Source organism: Gymnoscopelus braueri (genome assembly GCF_963280865.1).
Source record: "Gymnoscopelus braueri genome assembly, contig: SCAFFOLD_106, whole genome shotgun sequence".
Lineage (NCBI taxonomy): Eukaryota > Metazoa > Chordata > Actinopteri > Myctophiformes > Myctophidae > Gymnoscopelus > Gymnoscopelus braueri.
In genome coordinates this window covers 157,501-177,639 of record NW_027660360.1, presented here as the reverse complement: position 1 = coordinate 177,639, position 20,139 = coordinate 157,501, and the positions used below count along the sequence as shown (strand labels likewise).

The 20,139-nt window shown below is 42.4% G+C and overlaps 1 protein-coding gene across 1 annotated transcript in view; it reads right to left on the bottom strand.

Annotated features, from left to right (window-relative positions):
• Positions 1-338: 338 nt before the first annotated feature.
• LOC308081630 (kelch-like protein 24) overlaps positions 339-20,139 on the bottom strand; it is a gene marked incomplete at both ends in the record, with an annotated part of 22,266 nt that continues 2,465 nt past the window's right edge. Inside the window, 8 exons of the mRNA XM_080457989.1 lie at positions 339-433; positions 3,191-3,261; positions 3,324-3,375; positions 14,646-14,828; positions 15,256-15,396; positions 17,343-17,486; positions 18,257-18,416; positions 19,578-19,721. Coding sequence (XP_080314115.1) covers positions 339-433; positions 3,191-3,261; positions 3,324-3,375; positions 14,646-14,828; positions 15,256-15,396; positions 17,343-17,486; positions 18,257-18,416; positions 19,578-19,721 — 990 coding nt within the window. The remainder of the gene's footprint in view (positions 434-3,190; positions 3,262-3,323; positions 3,376-14,645; positions 14,829-15,255; positions 15,397-17,342; positions 17,487-18,256; positions 18,417-19,577; positions 19,722-20,139) is intronic.

Genomic DNA, 20,139 nt, shown 5'->3' with positions numbered 1-20,139 from the left:
TAGATGTTTAAAACAACAAGGATGTTTTTTTTTTTTCATTGCAGGTTTGTTTTCACGACGTAGGTGGGGATCGAACGCACGACCAGCCCCGACCTTTGGATCCTCACCAAGCATACCTAAAAGTGACAAAGTCACAATTTTCATGAATCTATCGCGTATACTCATAAAGTACTTAGATGAATCACTGGGGAGAAGCATAAAAAGACGGGCCTGTTGCATTTTTCATCTTTTCCATGTTTGTTTTCTTTTTCTTTCTCTCTTTCTCCTCTTTTTTTCTCCTCCCTCCCTCTCCCCTTCCATTTTTTCCCCTCTTCCCCTCCTTGGTAGGTGAATGTTCCTCAGCCCAACCTCAGCCTGATAGCCTGAAACTCTACTATCTCCACCAGGCTGTAGGGAGTTCCCCATGGCTTAGTGGTTAAGATGTTGGCTTTCCCTGCAGGAGATCCGAGTTCGAATCTCGAGTGTCACATTGGTGGTATGGCCGTAAGCCCCCAAAAAGGGGCCTGAAAGTCCAATATCTCCCCTGAGCTATGGGGAATTCCCTTTGGTTACGATGTTGGCTTTCCACGAGGGAGAACGGGGTTCGAATCCCGGGCGCCGCAACCCAGATCAGGTTACCCCGTGGGAGGAGGTCTAAAGTGGGTGAGTGTAGCCTGCTGTAACTTCTCTGTCAAGCTTGGGCGGACGATCGTGGTCCTGGATTCACTGTTTCACTGACGAAATCCCAACCGCACCCCGCCCCCGTCTGCCTAAAGCTACTCCAAGGTGTATGCCAATCCACGTTCCGAGATGCGGAAGAAGGAGGAGCTGGAAACCGCAAGGAATAAATACAAAATAAAGTGTGATTTGAATGATTTTACATGTTATGTATTCATACTGTATGTACATAGGCACACACACACACACACACACACACACACATTATAGGGAAGGATATATTGTTATTGCTGCTACAATGTATGAGGAACCAGAACAAAGTATATACTCTCATGTACGCAAGATGTAATTATAAAGAAACCTTGAACATTACAAAATGTTCTGAGTGAATAGCTTATCACATCAGATGTAACCAGATCTATTCTGTCTGCCTACAGAGCCCACAGGATGTTGACATCGACCTCATAGCTACTCTGCATAACTCCTTCCACAACAGAGTACCAGCCCACATTTCCAGGGTCATCTTGGGGTCAGTTTGACTGTGTGTGTGTGTGTGTGTGTGTGTGTGTGTGTGTGTGTGTGTGTGTGTGTGTGTAAATCTCTCTGGAGAGTGGAAGTGGGAATGTTACACTTAAGAATTAAAGCAGCAATTTAAACAGCACAATATGGATAATGACACTTATGACAGCGATACAACTTGTCTCCCTACTGCAAAAGGGATGCAAGTGAATGCAACACATTGAAATAATTTGTTTCAAAAGGTTATCCCAAGCTAACCTTTCCTGTGTGGATGAATAACTAGCCTATTTCTGACAGCATGCACATTTATTATGGTTTTGTAAGATACGTTTCTCTAAGTTGCAATGTAACCGCTCTGTTTCAGTATCGTATCGGGTGTCTGTTTACATGTATCCTATGTCGCTAAGTATTCCCTTTAAATTGCACATACAATATTTTGTTTTGATCGTAATTGTTCCACTTTTACTTTGGCAAAAATATGTTTTCTCATGCCTATTTAAATTGGGGAGAGAGAGAGAGAGAGAGAGAGAGAGAGAGAGAGAGAAGGGTTGTGTGTGTCTGCCTGCCTGCCTGCCTGCCTGTCAGGGTGAAGGAAGTCAAGGAAGAAGTCTGTATGTAGGAGGAGATGAATGTCTGTATACAGCAGGCTATGCACCACACCTCAAGTGGTTGATTCTAATCTCTCAAGACAGATTCTGCTAACAACAAAGGGATCCACATGGGTTCCCAGATAGGGTTGATTCTGGACTCATTTTGTTTCAAGAGTGCATGTTATTCTTGTGTGACCCTCAACATAAGATTTGATCAGCCCAGGCTCAAATTACAAGTATTGCCACCACCACCACCAATAATAATGATAGTAAGAGCAGCAACAGCAGTATCTGCCCCCCAAAAAAGAAACAAACAAACAAACAAACAAACAAACAAAAACAACTTTCACTGGAGCAGTGGATATTTCAGTCAAACTGGTAGCCTATTGAAACACAGCAATACAATTACTGAAACAATCACCCATTGAGCAGTACTAGAGTAACCCCTGCTAAATGTATTTTCACTCTCTTTTCATTGAGTCTCAGCTATAATGTGTATTCCATGTTCTGTGTCTTCTTTGAGAAGGACTGCCTGTTGCATAGGGACAAAATGAACCCATGTCAGAGCGGACACCGGTCGGTCAGTCCGTACCGGACTGACCACCACCAGTCTCCTTCTACTATGCCTCCCCCACATACACATTATTTTAAGTGTTAACTGGAGAACATTTTATTATTATTGTAGATAAATAGTAGTACCATAAGTAGTAGTAGTACCATGAGGAAGAGCCAATGCTGAAACATTTTGTCCTGAAAATACCAGTATTCAAATCATTGTAAGTCATTGTAAACTATGTTACATCAATATGTGTCAATGAATATAACCTATTGTTTATGCCATGACAGCACAATGGAAAGCAGTGGCAATTGAACCATTTGGGGAACATTATGAGTGCATGTTTTATTTATAGGAAACCTATACTGGACCCTTAAATGAACTACATGTTCATACATACACACATTTACAGTATGTAACAGTGTTTTCCTCAGGGTGGGGGACAATTATGTTAGCGCATAGTACACACACTATGCAGCCTTCAAATCTAGTCCAATATTGCGCTGATCAGAGAAATGGTCACGTGTTATGGCCATTTGAAGTTTTAAACACTGCTGTAACGCCCCATACGGGTGCAATTTACGGCCCCTGGCAGCAGCTGGGTCGTACAACGTGGTCCCTGGTGTGACTATTGTCCTGGCAGACCCCTGAACAGTGCTTGTGCCAAGTTTGGTGGGAATCAGAGCAATTGTGTGTCTCGCAAGTCTGGATGTTATATTTCTGATGTCCACCGTCGACCCATTAGGGATTATGCCATTTTAACCCATTGAGAACCACTGATATTATTTTCCTTTTTTTTTTTGTCCCCCCTAGTTGGGGGCCCCTGGGCTGCAGCCCACCCTAGGCCAACGGTAAGTCCGGCCCTGACTATCAACCTCGTCGTCGTCGTCGTCGTCGTCGTAATCATCAGCTGGAGTGCATGGGAAGTCATCCCTCAGCCTGAGAGACACGCAGTTGAGAGCGTAGCGAGCACTGTGGCGAGCACTGGGCATCTGTCCCACGGTTTCCCAAGAGTCCGTCTCTTCACAGTAGCGCTCAATGCTGTTGGGATACCTGCATGAAGAGGAACCAATAGCAATGAGAGAAATGTCTGTTGTGGACAAGTCACAATTATTACATAATCACAATTATTTGAGATAATCGCAATTATTTTGCATAATTGCCATAATGTTGAACATTTTTTATACATTTTCAAAAATGTATTTTTAAAATGATTGTCATTCCTATGCATATTTAACCCATTAAGACCGGGAACGCATCTGTGTGTCATGTTTAGATTTATTTGGCTATTCAAAAATAGCAGATATACAAGCTCATAGTGTGGCACCGAGTGCCGTGCTATGAGCTTGTAGATCTGCTGTTTTTTTTTTTTTTAACGTGGCAAATGTTTGCAAATGTTTGAATATATACATATATTTTTTAAGCGAACATTTGTAACTCAAATCTTTGCTTCTGGGGATTCTACAAATGTCTTCCAAATCCTAACAGTTTTTTGAAAAAACTTATGTCTTCCAAATCCTAACAGTTTTTTGAAAAAACTTATGTTGGTATAATCAGTGGTTCTCAAATTTTTCATGTCAAGGACCCCCACAATGATATGTATTTGGCCGCAGGCCTCCATCTCAAAATACGTTCTTCCATAGACCCCCCAGAAGCAAAGATTTGAGTTAAAAATGTTCGCTTTAAAAAAAGTAATATATAAAAGTAATAATATAAAATATATATATTCAAAGATTTGCAGACATTTTCAGGATAAAAAAAATAAATAGTAGATCTACAAGCTCATAGCACGGCACTCGCTGCTGCACTATGAGCTTGTATATCTGCTATTTTTGAATGGCCAAAGAAATCTAAAAATAACAAGGATGCGTTCCCGGTCTTAATGGGTTACGTTATTTGTCATATCTACCCTGGGCAAAAAAAAAATCACGAAGCCAAAAAAGCCAAACAGAATTTTTGATTTACATGTTCCAGGGTTCAACGTCAAAAAGAAAATTCTGTCGTTAATCGCATTTATCTGTGTGACAATGAATCATCAGATGTCGACAGGCCTCCAGCAGTGTCTTACTCTTCGTCGCCGTCGTCGGTGAACCAGTGCCTCCCTCCTAGCACACAGATCTTTCCATCCACCATCACCACGTCAGGCTCACTGCGTGGCTCTCTCATGGGGGCACACACGCTCCACTGGTCGGTCTTGGGGTTGTAGCACTCCATTGTGTTTTCTACCTTGCGCTTGATATTTTTACCACCTATTTGATCAACAAGAATGAACAGGATAGTGACTGTCAGTAGGCCCTATTAGGTTCCCAAACTACAGTGAAGTTGAAGGGAGTCCATTATGGAACTAAGAGTGGTGGTCGAGAGTAACTAAACAAGTACAAGTACTGTGCTTAAAGTACAATTTATATTACTTGAATATTTCCAAAGGGTTAAACTAGGCTACTTTTTATTTCTACTCAACTACATCTCTTGGGCAAATATTTAACTTTTGACTCCACTACTAATTAGTTAAGAGCTTTATTTACTTTGCAGAATTAGATTAATACAAAACAAACACTAACTGATAAATTGTGTAATGTTTTAGGTTAAGCTATTCAGCAGCATATATTTTAACTAGAATTTTCCAATTCAGGGAAAATTGCAAAGTGTGGTTGCGCCGACGCCGGTCGCGGGTCGAGGCCGCCGGGTCTCGAGGAATACGCTGTGAGGAATACCGTCGGAGGCTGCACCAATTACATTGTCACGTCAGACGTCACTCCTGAGATCACTTTCGTTTCATTTTGAGAGGATTGATCCCCCCAAAAATCATGTTTTTGCATCAAACGGTTACATTTTGAGCATTTGTGGCGCCCCCTATGGATCAAAGTCGAAATGCTTTTGGGGATTTGTTGAGTAAACCACCCTTGACATGTGATTCACATTTGGGATTGACTGGACGTTTCGTTCGTGATTTTTTGTAGAACAGGCCCCTTCCGCTAACTTTGGAAGCCATTTAAGGACGAACGGTTCGTCCTCAAAATTCCACTTGTTTATCGCATGGGTCCAGAGATCATGTGTACCGATCTTTGTGAAATTTGGACAAAATATGTGGGAGGAGGAGCTAAAAGTGTGTTTTGAAGAAAATTCTAAATAGTGGAAATATATCCTGACGCAAATGGGCATGGCCTATATGGGGAGTTGCGTCATGACCCAAGGAATCAAGGGGAAAAGATTTTTATTTTACGACCTACGGTTCAAGAGTTATAAGCCAAAACGTAAAGTGGGCTGTTATAGCGCCACCATGAGGCCGACTGGTGTAATTCCTTTTTAAATAATTTTGCACTAAATCATGAACCTCCCCTCCAAGTCTTGTAACTCTAGCCCTTACGGTTTCTGAGAAAAAAATACTTGAATGGGAGTTTTTTCATTTTCCCATTAAAGTGGATGGGGAAATTTAATGCACTAATAAATCAATATCAATTAAACCATGTAACCAATATCTTAGCAAAATAAAAGTGCAAGATTCCCGGTGAAGCCGGTCATTTTGACATATGGCACGAAATTGGGAGAAAAAAATGTGGGAGGAGATGCAGCCCAAAATAAAGTTTATCTAGAATAATAATAACTAGACACGTCGCAATTCAGGGCAATTGCAGAGTGTGGTTGCGCCGACGCGAGTCGCGGGTCGCTGCCGCCGGGACTCAAGGGATACGCTGGGAGGAATACCGTCGGAGGCTGCGCCAATTACATTGTTACATTGTCACGTAACTCCTGAGATCACTTGCGTTTCATTTTGAGAGGATTGATCCCCCCAACATAAGGTTTTTGCATTACATTTTGGTGGATGGGGAAATTTAATGCACTAATAAATCAATATCAAAAAATCTATCCAGACGCAAATGGGCGTGGCCTATATGGGGAGTTGCGTCATGACCCAAGGAATCTAGGGGGAAAAATATTTATATTTTACGACCTACGGTTCAAAAGTTAAAGCGCCACCATGTGGCCGAATGATATAATTTTTCTTTTAATAATTTTGCACTAAATTATGAACCTCCCCTCCAAGTCTTGTAACTCTAGCCCTTACGGTTTCTGAGAAAAAAATACTTGAATTTGAGTTTTTTCATTTTCCCATTAAAGTGGATGGGGACATTTAATGCACTAATAAATCAATATCAATTAAACTATGTAACCAATCTCTTAGCAAAGTACAAGCAATCGATTCCCGATGAAGCCGGTCATTTTGACATATGGCACGAAATTGGGAAAACTAAACTGTGGGAGGAGTAGCGGTTGAAAAAAAAGTTTATCTAGAATAATAAAGTTTATCTATAACAATAGTCTGGTTGCCCGCGTCGCAATTCTGGGAAATTGTAAAGTGTGGTTGAGCCGACGCCGGTCGCGGGTCGCAAGCGGCCACCGGGACGTGAGGAATACGCCGGGAGGATTACCGTCGGAGGCCGCGCGACGTGCGATTCGAATTCCGTGTCCGTGACACGTGCCGTTTTGATTTGAGGAAATAGGCCGCCCCACTAAAGAAACAGGCCCCCCCCACAAATGTAGTGGGCCAATGACATCGTCATGTCACTCCTGAGATCACTTGCTCAAAAGTTATAGGCCAAAAGGTAAAGTGGGCTGTTATAGCGCCACCATGTGGCCGACTGGTGTAATATTATTTTTTAATAATTTGGCAATAAACTATGAACCTTCCCTCAAATTCTTGTAACTCTAGCCCTTACGGTTTCTGAGAAAAAAATACTTGAATGGGAGTTTTTTCATTTTCCCATTAAAGTGGATGGGGAAATTTAATGCACTAATAAATCAATATCAATTAAACTATGTAACCAATATCTTAGCAAAATAAAAGCGCAAGATTCCCGGTGAAGCCGGTCATTTTGACATATGGCGCAAAATTGGGGAAAAAAATGTGGGAGGAGATGCCGCCCAAAATAAAGTTTATCTAGAATAATAATAACTAGACGCGTCGCAATTCTGGGAGATTGCAAAGTGTGGTTGCACCGACGCCGGTCGCGGGTCGCAGGCGGCCGCCGGGACGTGAGGAATACGCCGGGAGGATTACCGTCGGAAGCCGCGCGACGTGTGATTCGAATTTGGTGCTGATTGGATCCTGCGTTCGTGATACATGGCGTTTTTATTTTAAGAAGTAGGCCCCTCCCACTAAATAAATAGGCCCCTCCCACAAATGTAGCATGCCAATGACATTGTCCTGTAACTCCTGAGATCACCTGCTTTTCATTTTGAGAGGACTGATGATCCCCCCAAAAATCATGTTTTTGCATCAAACGGTTAAGTTTTGCGCAGTTGTGGTGCCCCCTATGGATCAAAGTGGAAATGCTTTTGGGGATTTGTTGAGTAAACCACCCTCGACATGTGTTTTAAATTTGGGATCGATTGGACGTTTTGTTCGTGATTTTTGGCATTTTTGGTAAAACGGGCCCCTCCCACTAACTTTGGAAGCCAATTACGGACGAACGGTAAGGACTATCTAAATGCCGTTTGGATATATTTATCGCATGGGTCCATAGATGACCTGTACCGATTTGTGTGAGATTTGGACAACATTTGTAGGAAAAGGAGCAAAAAGTGTGTTTTGAAGAAAATTCAAAATGGCGGAAAATCTATCAGGACACAAATGGGCGTGGCCTATATGGAGAGTTGCGTCATGACCAAAGGATTTTTTTTATTTTACGACCTACGGTTCAAGAGTTATAGGCAAAAACGTAAAGGGGGCTGTTATAGCGCCACCATGAGGCCGACTGGTGTAATTCTTTTTTTGTCTCTATTTTACGACCAACGGTTCAAGAGTTATAGGCCAAAACGTAAAGTGGGCTGTTATAGCGCCACCATGAGGCCTATTGGTGTAATTATTTTTAAAATAATTTCGCACTAAATTATAAACCTCCCCTCCAAATCTGGTAACTCTAGCTCTTACGGTTTCTGAGAAAAAAATACTTGAATTTGAGTTTTTTCACTTTTCTATTAAAGTGGATGGGGAAATTTAATGCACTAATAAATCAATATCAATAAAACTATGTAACCAATCTCTTAGCAAAATGATAGCACACGATTCCCGGTGAGACCGGTCATTTTGACATATGGCACTAAATTGGGAAAAATAAACTGTGGGAGGAGTAGCACGGCAAACTATTGTTTATCTTGATAGAGGAATAAAGTGTCCCTAGAACTATAGTCTGGTTCAACCACACTAATAAAGTGTATAGAGTACTATAGTCTGGTTGCCCTGTTAGGGCAACCACACTAACTAGACGCGTCGCAATTCTGGGAAATTGCAAAGTGTGGTTGCGCCAACGCCGGTCGCGGGTCGCGGCCGCCTGGACTCGAGGAATACGCCTGGAGGGAATACCGTCAGAGGCCGCGCGACGTGCGATTCGAATCGGGTGCCGACCGGATCCCGCGTTCGTGACACGTGCCGTTTTGATTTGAGGAAATAGGCCCCTCCCACTAAAGAAACAGGCCCCTCCCACAAATGTAGCGGGCCAATGACATCGTCATGTCATTCCTGAGATCACTTGCTTTTCTTTTTGAGAGAACTGATCCCCCCAAAAATCATGTTTTTGCATCAAACGGTTACGTTTTGCGCATTTGTGGCGCCTCCTATGGATCAAAGTGGAAATGCTTTTGGGGATTTGTTGAGTAAACCACCCTCGACGTTTCATGTGTGATTTTTGGCATTCTTTGTAAAACGGGCCCCTCCCACTAACTTTGGAAGCCAATTACGGACGAACGGTAAGGACTATCAAAACGCCGTTTGGATCTGTTTATCGCATGTATCCAGAGATCATGTGTACCGATTTTTGTGAAATTTGGACAAAATATTTAGGAGGAGGAGCCAAAAGTGTATTTTGAAGAAAATTCAAAATGGCAGAAAATCTGCGTCATGAAAAGTTGCGTCATGACCCAAGAAATCCAGGGGTAAAGATTTTTTGATTATACGACCTACGGTTCAAGAGTTATAGGCCAAAACGTAAAGTGGGCTTTTATAGCACCACCATGTGGCCGAATGATATAATTTTTATTTTAATAATTTCAAACTAAGAACTACTTATGAACCTCCCCTCCAAGTCTTGTAACTCTAGCCCTTACGGTTTCTGAGAAAAAAATACTTGAATTTGAGTTTTTTCATTTTCCCATTAAAGTGGATGGGGACATTTAATGCACTAATAAATCAATATAAATTAAACTATACAACCTATCTCTTAGCAAAGTACAAGCCCTGGATTCCCGATGAAGCCGGTGATTTTGACACGAAATTGGGGAAAAAAAACTGTGGGAGAAATAGTGCGATGAAATAAAGTTTATCTAGAATAAAGACCCATTCGGGCAACCACATTAACTAGACGATCAATCCTCCACAAATAGCGTGTTGTTTGGTTGACCTTTTTGATCACTCTTTCGGCGTTTTTGTTACCGGAGAGGTTTGCCTCCAAGATGGAACCCAGGTAGGGAATTTCCTCCTTTCTTGTGATAACATCATCACCCACTTTGATCGTGAAACTCTCAGCCTTGCTAAGGTTAGGACTGGACCCAAAGAGGATGGATTCAGTTTTACCCAGGTGTAATGAAAGTTTGTTGTCGGAGAGCCAGATGCAGATCTTGTTGAGTTCAGTGCTGAGAGTTTTCTCAACCTGCAGCCTGTCCCTGTCCGAGACCAGCAGAGCCGAGTCATCTGCGAACAGGAACAGTTTGCAGTCGCAAAAGCTGAAGACATATCATTCACATATATCAGGAACAGTAAAGGTCCTAGTATACTTCCTTGAGGAACACCACAAGTCACTGGAGGGGAGGGGACTGGGTGCCGTTTACTTCCACCACTTAACGCATCAGGCACTAGGGATAACTGGGCACTAAAACCATCTGGGTATTAGGGACATGTGGACTCCTACAGATTTTATCCAAACATCAGGCAAATCAAAATCTCTATAGCCATTAAACAAAACGGGTCATTCAGATTTTTCAGATTGGCTAAGAATGGCTTCAAAAGTCTGCAGGAGTGCTCCGTTTGGAACAAAACGCCTCAAATCATGAACACAGCTGCAATTTCCGTGAAATTGTGCACGCAAAATCTCACTAGGCAGAGGAAGAAATGCGACTTGAGAATGTTCAAACGCTATAACAGGCCGATTCGCGTTTTTACCTATAACTGCACCGATCAGTGTTAAGCTTTTTACGTACACTCCCTAGAGGCCAAGGAAAAACCATTGCCCTGCATTTTTCACATCTGCCTTTTATAGACCACCAGGAGGCCGACCTATGAAAAATACATTTTTGGGTGTTACTCCTTCAGATTTTATCAGCTTTTTCTTAATACATCCTGATTGGCTAAGATTGACATCTGAAGTTTGCAGGGCCGTTTTGAACAAAATGCTGCAAATCATGAACACAGCGTCCGATTGCGGTGAAACGTTGCACGCACATTCACATTACGTCGAAGAACAAATGCCACCCTTTCAACATGCCGCCGGGACTCGAGGGATACGCCGGGAGGAATACCGCCGGAGGCCGCGCGACGTGCCATTCCAATCGGTTGCCGATCAGATCCTGCCTTCGTGATACGTGCCATTTAGATTTTAGGAAATAGGCCCCTCCCACTAAATACATAGGCCCCTCCCACAAATGTAACGGGCCAATCACGTCACTCCTGATATCCCATGCGTTTCATTTTGAGAGGCTTGATCCCCCCAAAATAAGGTTTTTGCATCAAACGGTTACATTTTGAGCCCCCTAAGGATCAAAGTGGAAATGCTTTTGGAGATTTGTTAATTAAACCACCCTTGACATGTGATTCAAATTTGGGATTGACCGGACGCTTCGTTCGCCTTTTGTGTAAAACAGGCCCCTCCCGCTAACTTTGGAAGGCATTTACGGACGAACGGTATCGACTATCAAAATTGGAGATGTTTATCGCATGGGTCCAGAGATCATGTGTACCGATTTTTGTGAGATTTGGACAAATCTGTAGGAAAAGGAGCAAAAAGTGTGTTTTGAAGAAAATTCAAAATGGCGGAAAATCTATCCAGACGCAAATGGGCGCGGCCTATATGGGGAGTTGCATCATGACCCAAGGAATCTAGGGGTAAAGGGGTTTTTTATTTTACGACCTACGGTTCAAAAAGTTATAGGCCAAAAGGTAAAGTGGGCTGTTATAGCGCCACCATGTGGCTGACTGGTGTAATTCTTTTTTTTAAATAATTTGGCAATAAATGAACCTTCCCTCAAAGTCTTGTAACTCTAGCCCTTACGGTTTCCGAGACAAAAATACTTGAATGGGAGTTTTTTCATTTTCCCACTAAAGTGGATGGGGATATTTAAAATCAATATCAATTAAACTATGTAACCAATCTCTTAGCAAAGTACAAGTGCACGATTCCTGTTGAAGCCGGTCATTTTGACATATAGCACAAAATTGGGTGAAAAAAAACTGTGGGAGGAGTAGCGTGCCAAAATAAAGTTTAACTAGGAAGAATAAAGTTTATAGATTACTATAGTCTGGTTGCCCTATTCGGGCAACCACACTAATAAGAATAAAGTGGGAAGATTACTATAGTCTGGTTGCCCTGTTAGTTACTAATTAACAATCAACTCATTCAGTGCCAATGACGTGTAACACGTACATGTTTTCCAAAGCCCACTGTGCCAATGACATGTAACATGTCATACGGTATTTTCAGTGTTTACGGTAGATAGCGCTCTTTGCCAACCTATGAGTGAGAAAAATATATTTTTTCTCAGCTTTCTCGTTTCCCCCCCCCCCCCCCCTTCCCCCCGATGAAAGCAGAGACACTCCTTCGTCTTTTGCGACACTCTGCGTGCCCAGGAGCGAAATATTCTGTAAAAATGCTCAAATACATTTGCACTGGCTGCAGAGTGTTCTGGCAGTGAATGAGTCAATGTGATGAACATATAATCTATATCCCATCCCAATAAGATGATTGTGAAATGGGCCATTCTGCATAATGCCTAATGAATACTCTTATGTTTAGTTTGCAAGAATATGTTTATGCCAATATTTTTGCACTTTTACACAAGTAAAAGTTTGAATACAGGACTTTTACTTGTAACAGCATATTTCTACATACTGGTATTTTACTCAAATAAAACGCTGAGTACTTCTTCCACCACTGACTAAGAACAGGTATGATACCTATAAGGTAGATCTTTCCATTTAGAGTACAGACAGCTGGTTCATCACGGGGAATCTGCATAGGAGTGACTTCTGTCCATACAGATGTTTCAGGGCTGTACTTGGCCACCAGGGCTGGATCTAGAACGCCACCTAGGGCCCAGGAGGATGGACAGACGGACAGACAGATAGACAGACCAACACACACGCACGCACGCACGCACGCACGCACGCACGCACGCACACACACACACACACACACACACACACACACACACACACACATTATTCAGGATAACACGTAATACCAAAGACATTTTCAGTTATTATGCTCAGGGTTCGATTTGTACAAATAACAGAACAAACTAGAAAAAGAGTTCATCGGAGCGAATACAAATCACTAGGGACATCTGGGCACCATATTTTTGGGACGACTGGGCACCTGGACATCTTGGCACCAGGCAGACCACAACTTGGCCAGTCTGCCCTGAAAAAGTCTAGTTTGCTTGCGCTGGTAGTGATGCAGCTTGTCTTCTGAGACAAGCTGGAGCTGGAAGGGGATTAAGGTTGCTTCATTATGCAGCAATTTCACCAGGAGGTACAGCTGCACGTTTCCACGCTGTGCCTTTCGGTTCAGACGGTTATGCCAACCTTCAACATTGTTGTTGGTCTTGATGGCACGGTTGTAAACGCTCCAATGCTCTGGCTTCCACAGGCCATCATTCCAGTTGTTGCGAATGTTTGAAACTCTGTTATAATGTACTTTTGACTTCAGTACTATTTTGGCAAATAAACTCTTATATTGTACTTTTGACGTTGTTGTGTCGTGTTTGGGTTTTAAATAACAGTGGGTTAAATATCACTTACCAACAACAAAGCAGCATGATATGTAACAAAGCAGCATACTAACACGAATCCTAATGCAGGTGCCCACTCATCCAGGTGCCCACATGTCCCTGGTGCCCACATGTCCCTAGTGCCCAGGCATTTCTTCCTCTGCCTTTCACGGCAATCAGATGCTATGTTCATGATTTGAGGCATTTTGTTCAAAGCGAACCACTGCTGCAAACTTTAGATGCCAATCTTAGCCAGTCAGGATGGAATATGAAAAATCGGACAGATCCTTCTTGATCACATGACTAGAGAAATAACGTGTACCGATTTACGTGATGTTTGGACAAAATCTGTAGGAGAGGCCCGGACCACTGGCGTAGCAGTCCGGGCACCTAGGCTCAATGTCGCCTGACAGCGCGTTGCGGGTTCGAGTCCCGATCCCGAAGGCCTTTGCTGCGTGTCACACCCCATCTCTCTCCCCATTTCCTGTCAGCCTACTGTCCTATCAATAAAGGCATAAAAGCCCAATTTTTTTAAAATAAGACATCTGTAGGAGAAATATCCAAAAATGTGTTTTGCTAAAATCGCCACCTGGTGGCACTATAAAAGGGTGGAGAATAAAGGGTAGAGGTTTTTCCTTGGCCTCTAGTAAGTGTGCATGCAAAGTTCCATGTCGATCGGTCTAGTTATAGGTAAAAACGCAAATTGGCCTGTTATAGCATCAGCATGAGGCTGATTTGAAAAATGTAGGGTGGCAGTTCTTCCTTGGCCTAGTGGGAAACTGCGTACAAAGTTTCATGGCAATTGCACACTGCATTCATGATTTGAGGCATTTTGTTCAAAACAGACCACTCCTGCAAACTTTGGAGGCCAATCTTAGCCAATTAGGAGGATGAAATATTAGGATAAAAAAATCTTACAGATCCGTCTTGATCACATGACTATCGAGATACTGTGTACCGATTTGCGTGATGTTAGAACAAAATCTGTATGAGTAATATACAAAATCTGCCTCCTGGTGGCGCTATAACGGGCCAATGTGAAAGAATTGGGGCAGAGGTTCTGCTCTGGCATCCAGGGAGTGACTGTGTGCTCACTTTCACTTTGATCTGGCCAACGGTGCCGGAGATTAGCTGTTCACAGACGGACGGACACACACACAACAGTCTCGGCCACGCCATTCGCGTGGCGTAGACAACAACCACTTAAGCCCTATATACGTTGTCGTACAACAAATAGCATGATGGGGGTATCAAAAGCAGAGGCATGGAATCCCTCCCTCCAGCAAATTGAACCCTGATTACTCTTCAGCAGGCTGAAACGGCTGACGTGCGAACTTGTTCCATACCAATATAATAGAGCAGTCCATCTAGTGCGACCAGAGGAATGGAATCAACGAATGGAGTGGAATGGACTGCCACCCCGACACACTTGATCAGCTGCCAGGTGTTGGTGATGGGGTGGTAGCGCTGCATGGAGTCCTTCCACGGGCCACCGACTGCATACACATATCCGTCCAGCATCACCAGGCCTAAGTGTATACATAAATAAACCTGATCATTACAACTGATGACCATGGCCATGTGCAATATGCAGCATCTCCTTGGTTAAACCAAGGCAACAACTCCTTTAGAGGTTTTACCAAAACAAAGTAATTTTAAATTCAACTTGAATTGAACTGCTGCAGTTCACACCAAGCATCAGAATGGGGGAAAGGGTGATTTAAGTGACTTTGAACATGGCATGGTTGGTGATGCCAAACGGGCAGGTCTGATTATTTCAGAAACTGCTGATCTACTGACATTTTCATGCACAACAAAAAATCATTGAGTTGCAAATGTGATTAGGTTGATTACAAATTTGGATTAAGGAACAGTACCTGAATAACGTTTGTTGAATTGAAAAGGTTACACACATTATATGACTTTAAAATGAATGCCATAGTGTGCTGATCTTACTCAAGAGAGTGCAGCGTGATTCATTCATGGGAGCCATCTTCAACCATGAGTTATGGGCAACGTCATATCGCCACATCTCCCAACTACTGATGGGTGTTGATGGTGTTAACAAAGCTAATCCGGCAAGATACACAGTAGAGCCTATGGTGGGAGAAGAGCAGAATTAAAACGAGTTATGCCTTGATGATTGTCAAAGAAATAACGATTTTAATATGTATACACAACTTGAATGCTTATATCTATGTTGATGGTTCACTTGTCACTGGCCTGACCTGTGAACCTGACAATAGGTTGATACTCTTTTGCACCTTACTGTCTAATCTCATGTACACAGTATTCACCTTATTCTAATTCTATTCTCCAGGGCACCACCATTGCCTCTTACAGTGGGCGCCATTGAATTTTTATCTGTGTACTGCTTCATTCAATATCTGTTCACTTCCTCCCTGGTAGGCTACTGCAGGTGTATTGCAGGTAATCAGTGTGTTGCCAGATTTAGCAAAAGAAACAAGTGGACAGGTCTATGAAAATAAGCTCAAAAGAAGCAACTAGGCTCAGTTTTACCACTTTGAAAATAGTAGATCAACAAGCTCACAATGTGTCACATCACGACACATTGTGAGCTTGTAGATCTGCAATTTTCAAAAAATATTGGGAAAAATAAAAAATATTTTGAATATTTTTGAAATATTTTAACAACACCAATCTTTGGAGTCCCTGACACCACATATTTTCAGATGGGGGTCTGTGACTCTGCGGACAAATACATTAATTAATCTGGGGGTCCTTGACATGAAGAAATTTGGGAACCGCTGGTTTAAAAAGCATTATAAAGCAAGTCTAATTAAGTAACTACACTTAAAGAAAAGCTCCAAATTGCTTATTATATGTAAACATGGCAACGCTGGTAAACAGGAAACTCATTGATATGGGGCTCCCCACCTCCCTAGCCTCGTTCCCAGCCTCACTCATCTGCGAAGAGAAGAGCCTGGTCACGACCTAAATCAGAGAGTGTCTATAGGGCAGCACTTCCGTCGTACGTGTTTCCCCCGGAAACTATCTTTTTCGACCAATCACAACACTTGTTTCATTCACAGAGAATGTAAACAGATTTGTAAAGCATCAACGTCATTTCCTTGGGCGGTACTTCCGACACATTTAACCACTTCCAGTTGTCACTTCCCAGACAACCAACAGCCCAGGTCTTGCCCAGCGTGCCACCTCCCCTACTCCCCTACCTGGCCACTCCCGAAGTGGGCATGGCCAGGCCCACAGTGGGAGTTTCCAGGAATAAGGTGAATATGCCTGCTGCCAATATGGACCTACCGAAGTGTCACCACCTCACATCTAATGTCCAACCTTTACTGTACCTGCTGGTTTATGCTATGTGCATATGCAGATATATTTGCCAAGCCAAGACAGGTCCAGTGTACTGTGACATAAGCTGCCAGGTGGGCTATATTCTGTAGCTACTTCAATGCCTAAATTGTAAATTCACTTGCACCCAACTGAATTTGCAGTGCAAGAATTCAGAGGCAAAACAGTAGGATCCATTACAGGCAATGGTGGGCAGTAACATAACAAGTACATTTAATTGAACTTAAGTATATTTGTACGTTTTTTTCCTTCTTTTTTATATATTTTCATATTTATTTTATATTTTATATTTATTTCTATTACAAAATAGAAATATTGTACTTTTGACTGGACTACATTAAGGGACTCTTGGGACTCCAAATGACTATACATTTAAAATATAGTGAAAATAGCCAATCAAGAATCCCCATTAGTCACAGTGAGCTTCTGATCAGCTATTTTCACAATATAGTATAACTTCAATATATAAAAAAACAAATGACATATTTAATAATTTTACACTTTCAAACTATTTTTTAAATAGTGGAAATAGCAGATCTACAAGCTCTCAACGTGTCGCATAGATTTGCCATTTCCACATTTTTTGAAAAATGTAAGACATGTTTCCACATGGAAACGATTATGATGATAATGCAAAAATAGATATTGGGTTATTTCAAATAATTGCCATTAAGCGATTATGTAATAATTGTGACAGGCCGTCTCCTCACCTGACATCACCACAGAAGAACTTTGGGACAACAAGAAGAAGGGGACACGTCCCAGAGTCTTCCACTGGTTGGTAAGGAGATCAAAGCTCTTCATCTTGTCAGAGACGACATCGTCACAACATTGTCCTCCAATCGTCACAATCACTTCAACAAGTGGGGGGGGGGGGGTTGAAACCAAATTAGGGTTCCCACACACATGTTTAACAATTCATTTTCAAAACTTTTCCATAGCTTTTCCAAAAGTATTTTATTGCATTCCCAGGCCTGCAGCAATCATACGGTGCAATACTGAGGCTCTTACACCTGTGTGCTATCAATGTACCTAGACAGACACGAGCGAGGGTGTCATGTGACAATCAACAGATCTACAAGTAAACAGCGTGTCACGGTGCAACATGTTGTTGTAGATCTATCTATATTCCAGGAATGTCATGACTGTGGGAACCCCGAACCAAATGTATTTAACCACTTGAAGCAACCATATTCTCAGGGGATTAGCCAAAAATAGCAGATCTGATCTACAAGCTTGTCATCTTTTCAACCACCAAGATTGTCAACAATCCAAAAATAGCAAGAGTTTGTAGATCTACAAGCTCACGTATTAGTAGTAAGACAAAGGGCTGAAGTGGACCCAGTCGTCAGGTGAAATGTTCTGACAGCCCAAATTAGCAGTCACTGAATTAATCCAGCAAAAAACAAATCGTTATACATTTGGTCTTCTACGAAAGCACAAAAATCTTGTTTGGGGATTGAATTGTAAAATAAAAATGTTTTAATCATGATGCAATTATTCTTAGCAAACTAAACACATATTTTGTATAGCACGGTATTTTTCTGTACAGCCAGAAAAAAATCTTGATTCTTTTCGTTTTGCACCACCATCAGTTGCAACATGCATGTGTGAGGCAGGGTACCTGTGGTCCTGCCTGGGCGTGTCGTACCGCAGGGCTTGGCCAGGTTGGCCTCAGAGATGAACTTCTGGCAGCCTGTGTGTTCCTTCAGCACATCCAGAGACTCACTCACAGTGTGGCGGTAGGACGGGCTGATGAGAGGCAGACGGATCTGCTCTAGCACCTTACAGAGCACATAGAACGCTAGTTATTGACTAGTCCAACTGGATATTATGCAATAATTATGCATTTCATAGTACCAGCAAATACCATGTATACAGGTAGACCATGTCAAGCATGTATTGGACAGTGGGCACTGCTTTATTGTCACATCACAGGTTTACAGAAGTAAAAAAGTGGGTGAAAATTCATTTTTGTGCATAGCTCAATCTCAAAGTGCTACAGGGTTTAAAAACATGGAATAAAAACAACAAAGGCAACCAAACAATGACATGGGACCCTACTAGGCTAAAGGGTCAAATTAAAAACTAGGTAAAATCAGGGTAAAGAGGAGAAAAAAAAGGCCCAAGAAAATTAAGAAAACTCTTGGTTAAAAAGGTAGGTTTTTAGTCCATTTTTAAAAGCATCGGTGGACTGTGTCTGTGCTGGTCTCGGGTGTTCGGGGAGAGCATTCCACAGACAGAAACTGTATTGTATTTAGAAGTCCTCAGACGTATTGGGTGTGACCTCCGATCGTCTGGCAACGTGACACGAAAGGCCTCTACACACCGATGGCAGGCCGTCAATAAGCGGTTGTAAGGGTGTCACGATACTCGATGCGATCGAAATCAAAAGCCGTATCGCGATTCAAGGGTTAATAAAACCCATGCGCATCCGATTGATGTGTGTACATAGACGTCGGTTGCTAGTGAGGCGACTGCGTCTGAGTCGTTCCATCCGACCCTCCAGCCCAAATGGTTGGCCTTGTTCAGCCTGAGCAAATCAGAACACGTCCGTCCGCCCGTCGTCCGATTCTCTCACATTTGCCAAGCGCGAACCAGAACAATTAATTGGGACATTAAACACCAAGAGAGAGAGAGTCTGTGTATGCAGGAGCAACCTTTACTTAAACCCCAGCATCTGTATTCTGGGAAACCCTTCGTAGAAAATAGCAGATCGACAAGCTTACAATGCGTCGCAAGCTATTTTCAGCGAAGATATTTAATGTAGGGTGAAAAATACACACACAATACACTAGCATAGTGCTGAGGGACTCCGCTCAACAACGGATGGGATTTAACACCTTATAACACCAAACATCTCCAAATCTGATCTCCCATCGTAGTCTCTAATAGTCAGCACAACCCAGTTTGGTCTGCAGGGGCCTTTATTAGAGATAACTGACCTTTTCAAAGCTCTGCCTACGGATAGGATCCTTGTCTAACCATAACATGGCTGCCTCAAACGCCATGTCCTCCTTGGGCACGTTGAGATGGTCACTGGCGAGAATCTTTGTCAGTCTTTCCATCGAGAGAGAGAGGAACTCTTCCTACGGGTAGAAATAAATACAGTAGATTTGCTCACCGTTTCAGTTCTCAACAATTTCAGGATTCAAAAACAGCCGAGAGATTGGCTATTTTGTCTATTCATCGGACGAGAAGTATAGGGCTTAAGTGCTTAATATTGAAAAACACAAGAGTATGTGCGTGTGTGTGTGTGTGTGTGTGTGTGTGTGTGTGTGTGTGGGTGGGTGGGTGTGTGTGTGTGTATAAGTGAAGTGCTCATTGGTGATAGATGGTTTGTACAGTGAAATGGGTTTGTGACTGTAGCTCATTAATATTATATTCAATCACTGAAAGTTTCAACCCAGGTCTGGGTGAGTTGTGGTGGTTAAAAGGTTGAGCGATAGTATTAAAACAAAGTTATAGGAGATAGAGCCAACAATAGACAAACAAACTTATGATCCC